The 18111-nt window shown below is 38.3% G+C and overlaps 1 protein-coding gene across 1 annotated transcript in view; it reads right to left on the bottom strand.

Annotated features, from left to right (window-relative positions):
• PCCB (propionyl-CoA carboxylase subunit beta) overlaps window positions 1-18111 on the bottom strand; it is a 75166-nt gene that overhangs the window by 53011 nt on the left and 4044 nt on the right. The window contains exons 3-5 of the mRNA XM_028518402.2: window positions 17642-17710; window positions 14285-14341; window positions 11877-11990 (exon numbers count right to left, since the gene is read on the bottom strand). Of these exons, the coding sequence (XP_028374203.1) occupies window positions 11877-11990; window positions 14285-14341; window positions 17642-17710 (240 nt within the window). The remainder of the gene's footprint in view (window positions 1-11876; window positions 11991-14284; window positions 14342-17641; window positions 17711-18111) is intronic.

The following is an 18111-nucleotide window of genomic DNA, read 5'->3' as shown; positions in this document are numbered from 1 at the left end:
CTTCGCATTTTCCTAAATCCTATCAAACAAGCAACAGCTGGCCTCATTGAGCCCCAGGCCCAGCACAAGCAGCCCCCAGCTTAGATTCACAATTTGGCTTTGCCTGGGAATCTACAATCCCAGAACAAGCAGCAGACATCTCATACTGCTCTGTACTCATGCAGGGTGGCCATGGGTAGAACACAGGTTGGGGCTGATCTTGGCCTGCCACACCTGGGAAATCCCAGAAACTGTACACACAGTGGACACCATCACCCTGCCCCTGTACAGCTGATCCTCAACAATGGGTATGGACACGAAAAATGGTGGCACGATTGCCTGAGGGAATGATGGGTGCTGGATGCAGGAGGACAAAGGGGGGAAAATCAGGGCAAATGTAATAGCATAATCAATAATACATCATTTAAAAATATTGTGGTACACTTACACAGTGGAATATTACGCAGCTGAAAGAGAGAAGAAACTCCTACCTTTTGTGGCAGCATGCATGAAACTGTAGAATATTATTCTAAGTGAAATAAGCCAGTCAATGAAAGACAAATACCGTATGTTCTCACCTAGAAGAGGAATCTAATGAACAAAATAAACTAATGAGCAAAATAGAACCAGAGACATGGAAACATGGAACAGATAGCGGCCAGAAGGGAGGTAGGAGGGGTATAATGGTGGAAAGAAGGGGAAGGGACTAGTCAAAGAACATGTATGAATGACTCATGGATATGGGCAATGGTGTGGGAGCAGGGGGCAGGCTGGACAGAGAAAAGCAAAGTGGGAAAAATTGTGACAACTGTAATAGAATAATAACTTTCAAAAAAACACTTTGAGATCAATGTTTTGGTAACATACCAAAATTGAAGGAATGCAGTGAAAGCACAGTTAAGAGGAAAACTTACAGTTCTAAATGCACGTATCAAAAGAAACATGTTGAATTATCTAACTTTCCACCTCAAGAAACTAGAACAAGTAAAATAAAGCAAACAAAAAAGAAAGAAAGAAAAGTAAAAGTGGAAGAATATGAAACAGAATATAAAGACAATAGGAAAAACTAAAACCAAAAATTGGCCCTGGCTGGTGTGGCTCAGTGGATTGAGTGTCGGACCATGAAGCACAGGGTCGCCAGTTTGATTCCCAGTCAGGGCACATGCCTGGGTTGCAGGCCAGGTCCCCAGTTGGGGGCAAGTGAGAAGCAACCACACATTGATGTTTGTCTCCCTCTCTTTCTCCCTCCCTCCCCCTCTCTCTAAATAAATAAATAAATAAATAAATAAAGTTTAAAGACAAACAAAAATTCGTTCTTTGAAAAGACCATAAATATTTACAAACCTTTAAATAGACTGACAAGAAAAAAAATCATATTACTAAAATAAGAAATGAAAGGAGACATAACTACAGAAATAAAAATTATAAGAAAATAACCAACAAATGTATGGCAACAAATAAGGTGACTTCGATGAAATTAACTAATTGCTATAAAAACACAAACTACTAAAACAGAACAAGAAGAAATTGAAAATCTGATAAACCTATAACAAATAAAGACATTGAATCAGTAATCAAAAAGAAATAAAAGCTACCTACAAAAACAAGGGCCCAGACTGCTTCATTGATGAGCTTTGTTAAATATTTATTAAACAAAAATTAATGTCCATCTTTGACAAGTTCTTCACAAAACACTGAAGCAGCAGCAATACTTCCAACTTCTTCCATGAGGCCATAATTATGATACCAAAACCAGCCAATGGTATCTCAAGACTCAATAAAACAGAGGGGTAAATTCACAGTAGCAAAAAAATTACGGAAAAAGATATCACAACAACAGATATATTTGGCCCTGACTGGTGTGGTTCAGCAGGGTATCATCCTGCAGATCACCAATTTGATTCCTTGTCAGGGTATATGCTTGGGTTATGACTCAGGTCCCCATTTGGGGACATGGTTGGGGGGTATGCAAAAGATGGCTGATCTATGTTTTTCTCTCACATCAATGTTTCTCTCTTCTTTCTCCCTCCCTTCCCCTCTAAAAATAAAGTCTTTTTTTCTTTTAAAATCTTTTTTTAAAAAGAAATGTTATTAATATAGATTTGAAAGTATTCAATAAAATACGAGCAAACAAAATCTAGCAACTTACTAAAATTATACACCATGACCAAGAGCGATTTATCACAGAAATACATAGTGAGTTCAACACCCAAAAATCAATTAATGTAATGCAGAATAAAATTCAAAAAGGCAAAAACCACATGATTATCTTATACATGCAGAAACAGCCTTTGACAAAATTAAACACCCTTTCATGATAAAAAGAAAAAAACTTAAAGAAAAAGAAAAGGTAACTTCCTCAACCTGAGAAAGGGCATCTACTAACATCACACTTAATGGTGAAAGAATGAATGCTTTCTCCCCAAGTTCAGGAACAAGACAAGGGCATCCATTCTCATGCTCTTATTTAACATTATACTGCAGGTTCTAGCCAGGGCAATTAAGCAAAAATAAATAAAAGGCACTCAGATTAGAAAGGAACAAATAGAACTATCTATATTTGCAGAAGACATGATCACGTATGGTATATAGGGAAAAAAACTATGGAATTCGCACAGGAAAAATTTAGAGCTAATAAGTTCAGCAAGGTTATAAGATCAATACATAAAAATAAATTGTGTTCCTACACTTGCAAAGAACCCAAAAAGGAAGTTAACAAAACAATTCCAGGACCTTAGATCAAGATGAAGACGTAGGTAAACACAGCTCACCTCCTCGCACAACCACAACAAAATTACAACTCAACTAGAACAACCATCACTCAGAACCAACAGAAATCATGTTGGATGGTAAGTCCAACAACTAGAGAATTAAAGAACTACCACGACATCCATCCAGACTGGTACGGGGAGCACAGACATGGATGGGACAGGCCCTACATCCATGCGTGGTGAATAAAAATTCAGGAGGGATATCTAGGGAATGATGAGATCCAGCCACACACCAGGCTCCCCTATCCCAGGATCCAAATGCCAGGAAGGTAAGTCCCCATAACTTCTGGCTGCAAAAACTAGTGGGGATTGAGTCAGTGGAAGAAATTGTTGGAGTCCAAAAAGGTTCCCTTTAAAGATCCCACACACAGACTTATGCAGGCTCACTCCCTCTGATCTCTAGCACCACAGTAGCAGCTTGAAAGGCACCAGTGGCATATGGGGAGGAACTGAATTGTCTGGCATCATGGCAGAGCTGAGGTGCAGCTTCTTCCCAGACAGAAAGAAGGGCAGAGGCCATTGTCCCTTTTCTGAACCCTCCTGGCTAAAGCCACAGAAAGGGCAGATGGGTAACTGGGTGCCTTATTGGAGACTCCATCAACCTGGCTAACACTGTAGCCCTCCTGTGGAGGGACCTCCTGTGGAGATCCTCTAAGCCTTTATCTCACCCAATGACTTTTCCATATGAATGGCTTGTCTTGGTTCATGCTTCACAACTTCCTAACTCCTCTCAAACAAGCAATAGTCAGACTGAGTGTCTCCAGTCCCTGTGCCTATTGCTAAGTGGTCCAAGACCCAACACTAGCAGCAGTCAGCTTAGGTTCACCTGGGAATCTCCAAGCCTAGTATAAATAGCAGCCATCTACAGATTACTTTATAGCTCTTATAGGGTGGCCTGGGGCAGGACACAGGTAGGGGGTGACCTAGACTGCACCACATAGGAAACCCCACAGCCTGCACACCAGTGGACAGCTACAGACCATGTCAGAGCAATACTACCCTGTGCCTGCATAGCTGATCCTCATGGAGAGCAGAGGTTGATGGTCAGTGGTCACAGCTGGCCCTTGTAACTGACTGGCCTGTGCAAATCCCTCCCATTGACCTACCAACACCAATCAAGGCTCAACTACAAGAGGAAGGTGGAGCTCAGTCCAAAATGAGGACACACCTTGAGTACCCTGCTTCAGTGAAAGGGAAGGCTGTGCCACTGGACCCCACAGGACACCTACTACATTAAGCCATGCTACCAAGACATGGAGTCAAAGCAGCTCTACTTAATACATAGAAACAAACAAAGGGAGACCACCAAAACAACAACATGAAGAAACATGGCCCAAATGAAAGAACAGACCAAAACTCCAAAAAAAAGAGCAAAGGAAATGGAGATAAGCAATCCATCAGATGCAGAGTTTAAAACAATGGTTATAAGGATGTTCAAGGAAATTACTAAGGACCTCAATAGCATAGAACAGATCCAGTCAGAAACTAAGGCTTCACTAATTGAAATAAAGAACAATTTACAGGGCAGCAGCAGTAAAGTGGATGAAGCTGAGAACCAAATCAATGATTTGGAACATAAGGAAGCACAAAACAGCCATGCAGAACAGCAAGGAGGGAAAAAACCCAATGATAGTGTAAGGAGTTCAGGACAACTCAATGATTCCAACATTTGCATCATAGGAGTGCCAGGAGAAGAGAAACAACAAGAAATTGGAAATCTATTTGAAAAAATAATGAAAGGAAACTTCCCTAATTTGGTAAAGGAAATAGATATACAAATCCAGGAAGCACAGAGAGTTCTCAACAAGATGGATGCAAAGAGGCCCAATCCAAGACACATTATAATTAAAATGCCAAAGTTTAATGATGAAGAGGAATCTTAAAAGCTACAAGAGAAAAGCAGGTAGTTACCTACAGGGAAGTTCCCATAGGACTGTCAGCAGATTTCTCAAAAGAAACTTAGCAGGCTAGAAGGGATTGGCAAGAAATATTCAAAGTCATGAAAAGCAGGGACCTACAGCCAAGATTGCTTTACCCAGCAAAGCTATCATTTAGAATTGAAGGACAGATAAAAATCTTTCCAGATAACAAAAAACTAAAGGAGTTCATCATCACCAAACCACTATTATATGAAATGTTAAAGGGACTGACTTAAAAAAATGAAGATCAAAACTATGAACAAAAAAAATGGTAATAAATATGTATATATCAACAGTTGAATCTAAAAAGCAAACTAAGGCAACAAGAAGAACAGAGACAGAATCATGGATGCAGACAGCGTTTTGATGGTTGCTAGATAGAAAGGGGATGTGTGCGGGAATGGGTGAGGGGTTTAAAAAGTACAAGCAGGTAGTTACAGAAGAGCCATGGGATGTAAAGCATAGTATAGGAAATGGAGTAGCCCAAAAACTTATTTGTATAACCCATGGACACAAAAAAATGGTGAGGGTATTGCCTGAGGGAGTGATGGGTGCTGGATAGAGGGGGACAAACAGGGAAAGATCATGGCAACTGTAATAGCATAATCAACAAAATATAATTTAAAAAGAAACAAAACAATTCTATTCACAATAGCATCAAAAATAGTAAAATACTTAAGTATAAATAACAAAAAAGTATAATACATGCATATTAAAAATTAGAAAATATTGACATAAATTAAAGATCTAAATAAATGGCAAAACATTCCAACTACATGGAGTAGAGAACTCCAAATATTAAATATAAACTTTTACCAAATTGATGTACAGACTTAATATAGTTCCTACAAAATCTCAGTAGCCATTTTTGTATAGTTTTGTATAGTAAAATTTTATATGGAAATGTAAAGGACTCAGAATAGTCAAAACAATTTTTAAAAAGAACAACAGTATTGGAAGAGTTTGCACAACTTTAAAACTACTAGAAAGCTACAGTAATCTACACCGGATGGTTGTGAGGTAAGGATAAGCATATAGATCAAAGGAAAAGACTTGAACCCCAAATAAACCCTTACATTTATGGTCTACAGATTTTGCAACGTGCCAAAATAATTCAATAAGGAAGAATAGTCATGTCAATAAACATGAGGCAAATATGAATTTAGACTCTGACCTCATACCATATGCAAAAATTATCTCCAAAATAGATTAATAGATTATAAGGGACCCAAACCTAGAAAACACTATGAAAAAAAATTTACACAAAACCTTCATGACTTTGTATTGGGCACTATTCTTACATATAACAATAAAAGCATGATCCACAAAAGAAAATAACTGGTAAATTGAACTTCAAAATTTAAAACATTTTGAACTTTGCTCTGGCTGGTGTGGCTCTGTTGCTGGGAGCTTCATCCCATAAACCAAAATGTAGTGAGTTCGATTCCCTGTCAGGGCACATACCTGGGTTGCAGGTTTTGTCCCCAAGTTGGGGCACACATGAGAGTCACCTGATTGATGTTCCTTTCTGACATCAATATTTCTCTCCCTCCCTTCCCTTCTAAAATCATCAGCATGTTCTCAGGTGAGACTTTAAAAAAAGAAAAACTTTTTATACTCCAAATGCCACCATTAAGAAATAAAAGACAAGCCCTAGAATAGGAGAAAATATTTGCAAATAATGTATCCAGTTAAAGGACTTAAACCCAGAATATATTAATAACTCTTACAACTCAAAAATTTACTGTATTTTGCCATGTACAGTGTGTTTCCATGTATAATGCACACCCATGTTTTTGGCCCAAACTTTCAGGAAAAAAATTTTTCATTTTAACTTTTTAATTCAATTTTGTATTTATTTATATTTAGAAACAAAACGGATTATCATGTTCCAGGGTATTATTTTGTATACAAATATCATTAATGCTTTCTAGAGTTACACTTTTAATGCATAAGCATAAATAAAAGAATTAAAAACATTTACATAGACACAGAATTAGAATTACCCATGTATAATGCATATCCTTATTTTTCCCTCAAAAATTTGGGCAATAAACATGCACACTATACACAGTAAAATATGGTAATTATAAAAAGAACAAAAGATCCAAATACACATTTCAGCAAAGCAAATATACAAATGACTAACATGTACCTTAAAACATACTCATCATGATTAATCAGCAGGGAAATGCAAATTAAAAACACAGTGAGGCCTGACTTGTGTGGCTTAATTGGTTGGGTATCATCCAACAAAGCGAAAGGTCACTGGTTCGGTTCTGGTCAGGGCACATGCCTGTGTTGCAGACCAGGTCACCAGTTGGGGGCATGCAAAAGGCAATTATTGGTCACTGTTTCTCTCCTTCTCTTTCTCCATCCCTTCCCCTCTCTCTAAAAATAAAAAAATGATATCTTAAAAAAGAAACAGTACAATATCAGTACACACTCCTAAAATGGCTATAATGGAAAAGACTGACAATACTAAGTGTTGACAAGGTTGGCAAGAACTTGAAATGCTCAATACATTTCTTATAGTAACGTAAAACAGTACATTTTGGGAAAAATGGCAGTTTTTTTTTTATTCTCACCTGAGGACATGCTTAGAGAAGGAAAGGGAGGGAGAGAGAGGGAGAGAGAGGGATAGAAACAATCGACTGGCTGCCTCCCACATGTGCCCTAACCAGGGACCACACCAGCAACCCACATCACACCAGCCAGAGCTTGGCAGTTTCTTAAAAAATTATATACAAGCTTAAAAGATCCACATTTAAATAAGATACATACTCTTGTGGGGAGGGGTTGAAGAAATGGGTTAAAGAGGTGAAAAGGTTTAAGAAGAACAAATTGTCAGTTATAAAAAGTCATGGGGCTGTGAAATACAGCATACAGAATATAGTCAATAATATTCTAATAACTATGTATGGTGTTAGATGAGTACTAGACTGAACCGAGGTGATTGCTTTGTGAGGCATATAAATATCCAATCTATATGTTGTACACATGAAACTAACATAATATTTTATCGGTCAACTGTAATCAAAAAACAAATTTAAAAAATAAAGATACCCTCCCTGGCCGGGTGGCTAGGTTGGTTGGAGAGTCATCCTGTACATCAAAAGGCTGCAGATTTGATTCCCAGTCAGGGTACATACTTAGGTTGTGGATTTCATTTAAAAATAAAACAAAGATGCTCACTTTCAGTATCTGCCCAAGGGTAATGAAAACATATGTTCATACAAATGGTTATACACAAATATTCACAGTGGCATTTTTGTTTGAAAAGTACAACTATTGTATTGTATAAATTTGTAATCACACATATTCTTAAATAAATAATAACAAAGTATACGATTATAATGTAACTGTCCATAGAGAGCTGGTGTATCTCCTTCATAGTAACAGTTACACATTTTCTACCCTGCCAGCCTCCTCATCTCAAAGCCCCTTTTTAATTTATAGTTTACAGCATCTGATTCTTATAAAACATTCTTTATTTCACTTTTGCCCCCCACCTGACCAGCACTAGGTAGGTAATCTGCCTGATGGACCTCTGCCATCCCCTAAAGCAAACATAATCAATCTGCTTTTTGGTCTAGTATAACTTTCTTGTTCCTGCTCCCTAATGCCTATGGAAGTTTGCATTTTGCACAACTCCTTGCAGTTCTTTCTTTTCATTACTGAATTCTACCAAATATTTATTTGTACTTTTTATCCCCCTTCATCTTTTCTACCCATACTCTAACCCCCACTTCCCTCTGGCAACTATCAGTTTGTTCTGTTTTTATATGTCTGTTTTGTTTGTTTGTTCATTTGTTTTGCTTTTTAGACTCCACATATGAGATCACATGGTATTTGTCTTTCTTTATCTGATTTATCCCACTTAGCATAGTAGTAGCGTCTCTGTCCATCCATGTTGTCACATGGCAAAATTTCATTCTTTTCAATACAATATTCCATTGTACGTATGTGTGTATATGTGTATGTGTGTATATATAAATATATATATTTCTCATATCCTTTTTACGATTCATCTATCAATGAACACCTAGGTTGTTTTCAAATCTTGGCTGTTGAAAATAATGCTGCAATAAACACAGGGGTGTATTTATCTTTTTGAATTTGTGTTTTCATTTCCTTCAGATATATTACCAGAAATGGAACTGCGGGGTCATATGGTAGTTCTATTTTTAAGTTTTTGAGGACTCTCCATACTGTTTTCCATAGTGACTACAATAGTTTACAATCCCACCAACAGTGCATGAGGGTTCCCTTTTCTTCACATCATTGCCAACACTCACTATTTGTTGAATTCTTAATAATAGCCATTCTGAAGGTGTGAAGTGGTATCTCATTGTGGTTTTGATTTTCACTTCCCACAAAATTATCATATCCATATAACAGAATATCATTCATCAATAAAAAGGAATGAACCACTGACACAGAGTATAATATGACTGAACTTCAACAAACATTATGCGAAATGAAAAGAGTCAGATGCAGAAACTGTAGCGAGTGAGCTGACAGTGGTTGCTTCAGTTGGGCAGGCACTGACTGCAAAGAGGCAGGTGGGATCTTTTTGGAAGGAAAGGTTCTGAAACTGGGTTGTGGCAATGGTTATACAACTCTATAAATTTATTTAAAATCATTGAACTGTATTCTTAGATTAATTTTTATGGTATGTACTGGGTTAGCCAAAAAATTAGTTTAGTTTTTTCCATAAAATAAAAGATACATTTTTAATTTTCACCAATAACTTTATTGATTTGGATATTTTGAATATGTCAGCTATCTCCTACCTGGTATAACGTTGATTGTTCTCAATTAGTATCTCAATTTGATCGCTGTCAACTTCAACTGGTCTACAGGACCATGGAGTACATCGTCCAGCAAGAAATCTCCAGCACGAAACTTCACAAACTATTTTTTTTTAAATTCTATTTATTTATTTTTAGAGAGGGGGAAGGGTGGAAGAGAGGGAGAGAAACATTGATGTGTGAGAGATACAATGATCTGTTGCCTCTCAAATACCCCAGTTGCAGACTCAGCCTGCAACCCAGGCATGTGCCCAGACTGGGAATTGAACAACTTATCAGTTCACAGGCTGGCACTCAATCCACTGAGCCACACCAACCCAGGCACAAATCACTTTTGACACATTTAATCAGTCACAGCACCTTCCCCATACACTGTACAAATCTTTTTTTTTTGCATTTCAGTTGTGTTTTTTACCTTTCTTGAAATAAGAAAGCATGATATGCCAAAAATGTTGCGCATTTTCTTCCATTTTCAATATTAAAATGGCTTCACAAAAATTCACCAATTTTCATAAGATTTTTTTATATGCACACTGATATGACAGCTGTCACAATACAATCTAACAAAATTGTTCTGAATGAAGTTAAAGACAACTAAGCACTATTAGAGCCATCTTACAGAAAAAGCCAAGCCAACTTTCTGGCCAACCCAATAAATTATATATCAATAAAGCTGTTTAAAAAAAAAATGTCAAGGTCATGAAAGACAAAAAAACCCTGAGGAACTGCTCCAGATTAAAGGAGATTAAAGAGATATGCCAGTTAGGGGCAGTACTTAATACTGGACTGGATCCTAGTCAGTAAGGGAAAAAATAGGTGTAGTGAGCTTTATTAGGGTCATTTGATGAAATCTGAATAAGGACCATGGATAAGAATAATACTGGTGAATCAATGTTAAGTTTCCTGATTTTTATTATTATACCCTGATTTTACAATATGTCCTTTCTCAGGAAACATACAATGAAGGTTTTAAGAGATAAAGGAGGCACAATCTCCAGTTTATTCTCAAATGTTTCAGAAAAATATAACATGTAAATATGTACATATGGAGAGAGAATGATAGAGCAAATGGGCACAATGTAAATAACTAATGAATCTAGGTACTGAACATATGGGAATGTTTCATACTATTTTTGTAATTTTTCCGTAATGTTTGAAATTATATCAAAATAAGGTTACAAAAAATAATAAAAATAACAGTACAGGCGAGAAGAAGTGGGTGGAGGTGTAAATATGACAAGCAGCACTAGCAAGCAATTAATTAAGCAATGTGGATCTTAAAAGTTGCTAAAGCCTAATCCCTAGGGCGTGGGGAAGAAACCCCAACTGCCCCAGATGAGTTAAACTAGATGATATTCTAACATGTGGCGGTTTACTGCCACTTCTCCTACAGCCACTCTAGCTTTCCTTCATTTCTAACACAGGCATGACTTCCAGACTCGGAGCCAAAGTAGGCCTTCCAGGCCTAAACTGTTCTAGCCAAGCCACCCAAAAAACTAATTCTCCCCAGAGGATTACCCCAGAAGTTCAAGTTTAAAGATTAAAAAGTAGGTTTAAGATCTACAAAGTGGCTTCTCAACTAACACAAGTGCTCCCACAACTAGCAGAATATCTTACACAAAATAAACACACATTTTTCTCACTGATCACAAAGGGCAGTAGCCAAGGATAAAAACTCTCATAAGCCTGCAGGCCAGGGCATGACGAACAGCTGCCCTGATTATAAACAATGTCTGTCTGTCTCCTTCCTTCCTTCTCCTTCTTTCCTCCCCTCCCTGGAAATGCTGATCTGTCCCTTTTCTCAAGTTTCCATCTGGCAGTATCTCTCTCCCTCTCCCCAATCTCCCTTACTACATCTCTCACAGTTTACTTCCTACTATAAAAATCACATTTATTTCTGTGTTTCTTTTCATTTCTTTCCCTTTAATTTAGTCATGTATACCTGAAATGATATTCACCAAATATTTCTAAATAGTAGATTTGGGGGATTTCTTTCTTCTTTGTAGTATAGCTTGAACTTTGTATAATGACCTTTTTATGTTTTAACCAAAAAATAAAAAGCACTGCACTTTTTAAATTCCCAATTCTAGCAAATCAGTTCATTTGAACCTTTTATATTCTCTCACCCTTGCTTTTGAAAAAATATAGATTCTGAATTTTGTTTTCCCCTATGAGTGGCCCTCTACAGGAAAATTAAAAAACCTCCCTACATACTCTCTCTCTTGCTTTTCATACACCCTTCATGCCACTGCTGGTGACACAGAAGAAGCCACAGAACAGACACAATGGTGCAGAGGACAATGAAATATGGAAAAGCTCTGATCAGGACACAGCTGAGAGAACTGAGCCCTGTGTTTTTTTTCCTTTCTATTCTCTATTGACAGGTTTCTCACCAGAAAGATGTCTGCATAACCAGCCAAAGACTCCACTCCCTCTTGGATCCGTGCTCCCCCAGAGTCATTCAGTCCAATCACTGGAGCCCCCACCGTCATGGCCTGGTCCATGATCTGAGACCGTGGAGAAATCTTTTGTGAGACAACTGATCCTGTTATCAACAACAGCATTTACAAAGCACCACAGTGTTTTCTGGACAATGTTCTGAGAGCACTTTTCAAAAACAGAGTAACCCTGGCTTTATTCCCCATGATGACTGGGTAGATTCATAGAAGATAGAGAACCAGATATTTAAAGAGCTAAAGACCCCGAAACATGCACCTCCCCTTGGCAGGGGATAAGACTGCTCATGGCAGCCCTTTCCAGAGCGACAAGCCCAGGCTGTAGCCATGTGCTACACAATGACATCTCAGTCAGTGATGGGCCACATACACAACAGTGGTGCCAGGAGATTATAATGAAGCTGAAAAATTCCTATTGCCTAGCGATGTCATCATTTTCTTAATTTGACAGCACAATGCATTATGTGTTTTGTGGTGGTGCTGGTATAAATAAACCTACTCAGCCACCAGTCCTATAAAAGTATAGCTTGTACGGTACATAATACTTGATAATGAGTGACTATGTCACTGACTTACATATTTACTATACTACACTTATTATTTTAGAGTGTACTCTTATTTTTTAAAGTTTGCTGTAAAAGAGTATGCTGTGTTATACCATCAGCAGCTTCATACAAACATCTTGTGTTTACTGCATCTCTTGATCATACTATTTTCTCTTGTGCTTGATTTAATCTCATGTTGTTTTATACAGTAACTTGCTATGCAGACTTGTAGCCTGGGGGCAACAGGTCATATCATATAGCACAAGTGGCAAACACAAGGCCTGAAGGCCAAATCTAGCCCTCCACCTTGTTTCATCTGGCCCAACACCTTGTTTCTACCCTGTGGCAGCACCAAGCTCCTTGCCCCTAGTTAAAGAGTAGTTACATTTATATAGCCCTAAAATGGTATTTGGCCCTTTGAAGGCAACCATGAGGCTGATGTGGCCCCTGGTGAAAATGAGTTCGACACCCCTGCCATATAGCCTAGGTGTGTAATAGGCTCTACCATCTAGATTTGCGTAAGTACACTCTGATGTTTGCCCAACAATAAAATTGCCAAACAATGCAGTTCTCAGAACATACCCCTATTGTTAAGTGGCATGTGACTGTAGTATTTTTTGGCAGCCAGTTTTGTTGTCAGTTACTCTTTTAAAAGAACAGATAGTAGACAAAATGGCAAAGAAGTATTTTCATGCAAGTAAATGTGGACCCATCTGTTAACCTGAGGATAGGCCCAGGCCTGCTTTTATTTCTAAGATGGATTTTCCTCATGGGTCAATAGTTAACAGCCTAATGAGCAATATTCCTAATGGCCACTGACAGTTTACAAAGCACTTTCACTTCCATTATCTCATTTAACAATCATAACAGAAGCAGTAATAGGGAAAAATTAGAAGGTTTAAAAGTTAAGTGATTGGCTCAACGTCTCAGGAGTAATTAATGACAGGACCGTGTTGAAAATCCAGGTGTTCCATTACACAGGAAAGCCCTGCCTTGCTACTAATAGTCAACTCTACTTTTAACCCCAAAATTCTCCAAATATGACCTCTGCTTTTATTCGTCTCCAGAGCATCTCATCTCTAGTAGTGTTAATAAAATACCATCACATAATCCTTTCACTGCTCTTTATCTTTTAGCACCTAGACTCCCCATCGAGACCATGGGTTCTTTACCTGGGGTCCTCAGAACCCCAAAGCATCTGTGAATGGATTTTAGGGAGTCCATGAACTTGGATGGGAAAAAATTTACATCTTTATCTTTATTAATCCAATCTTTAGTATTTCCTTCAATTATGGACACAGGCAAAAAAAAAAAAAAAAACCCCACATAACTATTAGAAATACCTGTGACTTGTCATTAATAGTAGTCACAGATATTTCTGTGTCACATTAAAGTTGTTGCAAATATCATGAAATATAATTTTCATGCACGCCTATTTGAAATTATAGCACTTTAGATCCACTGCCAAGTCCTGTATTTAATGCATTAATAAAGAAGCACATATATTACAAATGCAATTTTTTTAAATATGTTTAATCCTTTGTAGTCCTGCCTATTTTATTTTAAGCATGTAAAAAAACAACAACAACAACAAAAAATGAGAGTCTAGGCATCACCAGCCTGCTAAAGACATCCATAGTAGAAAAAATGTTAAAAACTCCTGTCCTGGACTGAAGGCACTCTTACGTACCTCTGCCCCACCTGTACATACTCAGTTCAGTGTCTTTCACCCCAAACCAACATGCACTATGTAACTGAGGAAAGTACTGGGTACGTTGTTTATAAGTATTAAATACTTACTTTGCAGATCTTTTGGGCATGTGCTCCCGACAGACTGCCTCCAAAAACTGTAAAATCCTAAAAAGAAAACAAATCAAGAAATAAAATATGACTAGCTAGAGATGAAGAGCCAGTAGGAGGAGGAAACAGAAAATTCATAGGCAGCCCAGGCCGGGTAGCTCAATTAATTAGAGCCAAGGTTGCGGGGTCCATCCCAGGTCAGGGCACATACGAGAATCAACCAATGAGTGCATAAATAAGTGAGTAACAATTGACATTTCTCTCTACCTCTCTTTCTCTCTTTCTCTTCCTCTCTGTGTAAAATCAATCAATATTTTTATAAAGATTTAATTCATAAATATTTTAAAGTATTTTCAGAAGTTAAAAAAATGTTAAGTCTGATTTTATAAATTATTCCACAGAATAGTGAATATTTTAAAGGAAGTTTATGTATTGTCAAGAGCAAAAGACCTAGTCTTTGCTCTACAAAAATAATTTGTAGCTCAGAAGGAAATGAAAATTTTTCACGCAAACTACAAAAATCAGATTTTATGGATGTCAGTCAGGCATTACCATTATTAGGAAACCTTTGCTGTTTTGACAAAGGAGGTGAAAAGTATATCAAAGCCCTCACTGCTTCCTCTTGCTTGTGGATTTTCATTACCTTCTGATATGAAGGGATTGTTGTAAAAATTACCTCCTTCCTAAACACCCCTACCCCTGCCAAAGAAAGTGGGGAATTAAAAACAGATTCAGTACATGAGGGCAAAACAAGGGAGAGGAAACAACAGAAGAGAAACTGAACAAATTGGAGGAGAACTGAAAGTACAAGAGTATCTGACTTGAAGCAAATAGAAGCCTATACATCTGCATAGTGAGTAAACACAAGGAAAGGATAATCCAGGAACCCTGGAAAGTGAAAGAGGCGGGGGAGAAAAACAAATTAATAGAAAGTCTGTGTTAGGAGCAGTTAGATCCCACTGGGCCTCTCCTTCACTTTGAGAGGAGAAAGGTTTATTCTCTAAAGAAACTTAACCAGAGGGACTCTGGACTCACAATCACCAGCAGCCAACAAAGGCAAAAATGAAGCTGAAGACAAGTGAAATTAGGAACCTGTACACTAAATGATGAACCTACAATGGCCCCTTCTTTTCCCTTACTCCTCTCCCCACAAAACACACCTACAGCCAATTATCAGGCCAAAGACTGAGGCTGTTTTTCTGGAAAACAAAAAAAAAAACAGAAGCTCCCCAGGAAAGAGGCCTACTGATATTAACATTTTGGGGATCATTACTAAAAAGCTGGCTCGTCACTCTCCACTCTCATTATCCTTCAAGGGCTATTTCAAATGCCCCATTTTCCCTAAACCTTTTCTCAATCCTAGATGTGAGCTTCCCTTGTCCTGAGCCCACAGCACCTGCCCAGACCCTCTCTCACCCTATCTGTAATCACCTCTGTTCTCACCCACTCTCTCTACAAAATGATTAGCTTGTTCAGGGCAGGAACTCTGTCTCAGTCACCACCACCCACTCCCCCACCGCTCCTTACTTCATGGGCATGAAAGGTGCTCAAAAGTAATAATTTGATAAATTTTTGTATCTATGTAATAGTTAGGAGAACACTGCATCCACAATGCACAACTTTCTTTATTCTAAGTATCATTAATAGTTCCTTCTGGCACTGGCTGGTGTGGCTCTGTTGATTGGTCCCCTGTCAGGGCACATGCCTAGGTTGCAGGTTCAATTCCCAATTGAGGCATGTATGGGAGGCAGCCAGTCAATGTTTCTCTGTTTCTCTGTTTCTCTGTTTCTCTCTCTCTCTCTCTCTCTCTCCTCTCTCTCTCTCTCTCTCAAAATCGGTAAACATTTTTTAAAAATAGTTCCTTTTATACAAGTTTTTGCCTAGTTCTCATAAATTATACATACACACACAGACATGATTCCTTCTAGTTAAGTATTTGGTAGTCTCATTTAAAACAGTTTAAAAACATTTTGAAGGTAACTCAGTTAACAAATGAGTATTGTCTATATACAATACATTTAAAATTAGCCACATATAATTATTGTACTATAATATCCAGAAAACATTTTAGTTTCCTAAACAAGTTCTATTATAAGTATTAGACCTAAAGTCTAATACTTATCCTGGATATATATAATTATACATATACTTCTACCTCTCAGAAGGAGAGAAAAAAATCAAACACAAAATAGCAACTATATGTTTTTTGTGTTCGTTTTCTGTTGCTGCTGTAACAAATTACCATAAATTCAGTGGCCTGAGACAACATAAATTGATTGCCCTATAGCTCTGTAATTTAAAAGTATTACATGGGTGTCACTGGGTTAAAATCTAGGTTAGCAGGGAGGGCTATGCTCCTTTCTGGAGGCTCCAGGGAATAATCTGTTTTCTTGCCTTTTCCAGCTTTTACACATCTGCATTCCTTCATTCATGACCCACCCCGCCTTCCCCCGCCTTCTAAGCCAGTGACGGCAGGTCAAGTCATTCTCACATCTCCTCTGCCTCTCTCTGCCACTTTTAAGGATCCTTGTGATCACACTAGGCACACCTGAGTAACCCAGGCTACTCTATTTTATTAGTTTTAATCCTCACCAAGGATATGTTTGTTTGTTTTTTTAAAATTGATTTTAGAGAGAGAGCAAGCAGGGAAGAGAAACAGAAACACCTATCAGCAGCCTCTCGTACATGTCCAATCCTTGGCCCCTGGGAAACCTGAAACTTAGGTATGTGCCCTGATCAGGAATTGAATCTTTCAATGCAGGGGATGATGTTCCAACCAACTGAGCCACCTGGTCAGGGCCATGCTACTCTATTTTAAGGTCAGCTGATTGGCAACATTAATTCCACAGGCAAGTTTAATTATCCTTTGCCATGTAAGGTAACATAATCACAGGTTTCAGGGATTAAGACTTGGACATCTTTGGGGGCCATTACTCTGCCAACTATATTCTACTATGATCTTAGTGTGAAGAAACTGTACCTGTTTTGAGTCAGCCTGATAAAACACGCTTGAACACTTTCATGAAAGCTCAAAATCAGGGCCCGTGTTTCTGAGAGTCAAGCACCCTCTGCCCAGGCTACATCAAGGTCTCTCAGGTCCACGCACCCTGCCCAGGACACAGCTGCCTTCCAGACACACAACCAACCTTCCAAGACTTAAGTGCTTAGATTCTGTCTCCCTCAGGAAAAACACATAATATGATACTGTGGACGTATCCACTGAAAAAAAGAAAATAAATCCCTCATCTGCCCCAACCTACATGTAAGTTGTCACTCCCCCACACTATTTTCTTCTCACGTATTTTGCTCCTGGCTCTGCCCTCAAGGAACAGCCCACCTCCTAGAGTTATGAAATACCTGACTGAAGACATAAACCAATCTTCCGTTGATTCGGCCCCGACCAGTGACCACACTGTCTCCAGGAAACTACCAGAAAAATAAAATAAAATATAAGTAAATAAAGGTTAAAATACATAAGTGTTTCTTTTAACAAACTTAGCAATTGTGCTCCAATGAAAGATGCCCTCCAAAAAAGCACCCCAAATTCTTTAAAATTCAATATGAATTAGGAGCACAAAGAAATCTCCTTTCCAGCCCTGGCTGGCGTAGCTCAGTGGATTGAGCGTGGGCTGCGAACCAAAGTGCCGCAGGTTTGATTCCCAGTCAGGGCACATGCCTGGGCTGTGGGCCACGGCCCCCAGCAACCGTACATTGATGTTTCTCTCTCTTTCTCCCTCCCTTCCCTCTCTAAAAATAAATGAATAAATAAAATCTTTAAAAAAAAGAAATCTCCTTTCCCCCCTCAAGTCTGCAACAGCAAACACAGG

This window comes from Phyllostomus discolor, chromosome 7 (assembly GCF_004126475.2).
Source record: "Phyllostomus discolor isolate MPI-MPIP mPhyDis1 chromosome 7, mPhyDis1.pri.v3, whole genome shotgun sequence".
NCBI classification, from domain to species: domain Eukaryota; kingdom Metazoa; phylum Chordata; class Mammalia; order Chiroptera; family Phyllostomidae; genus Phyllostomus; species Phyllostomus discolor.
The sequence above is the reverse complement of the archived record's forward strand: the minus strand, read 5'-3'. Positions and strand labels throughout refer to the sequence as shown.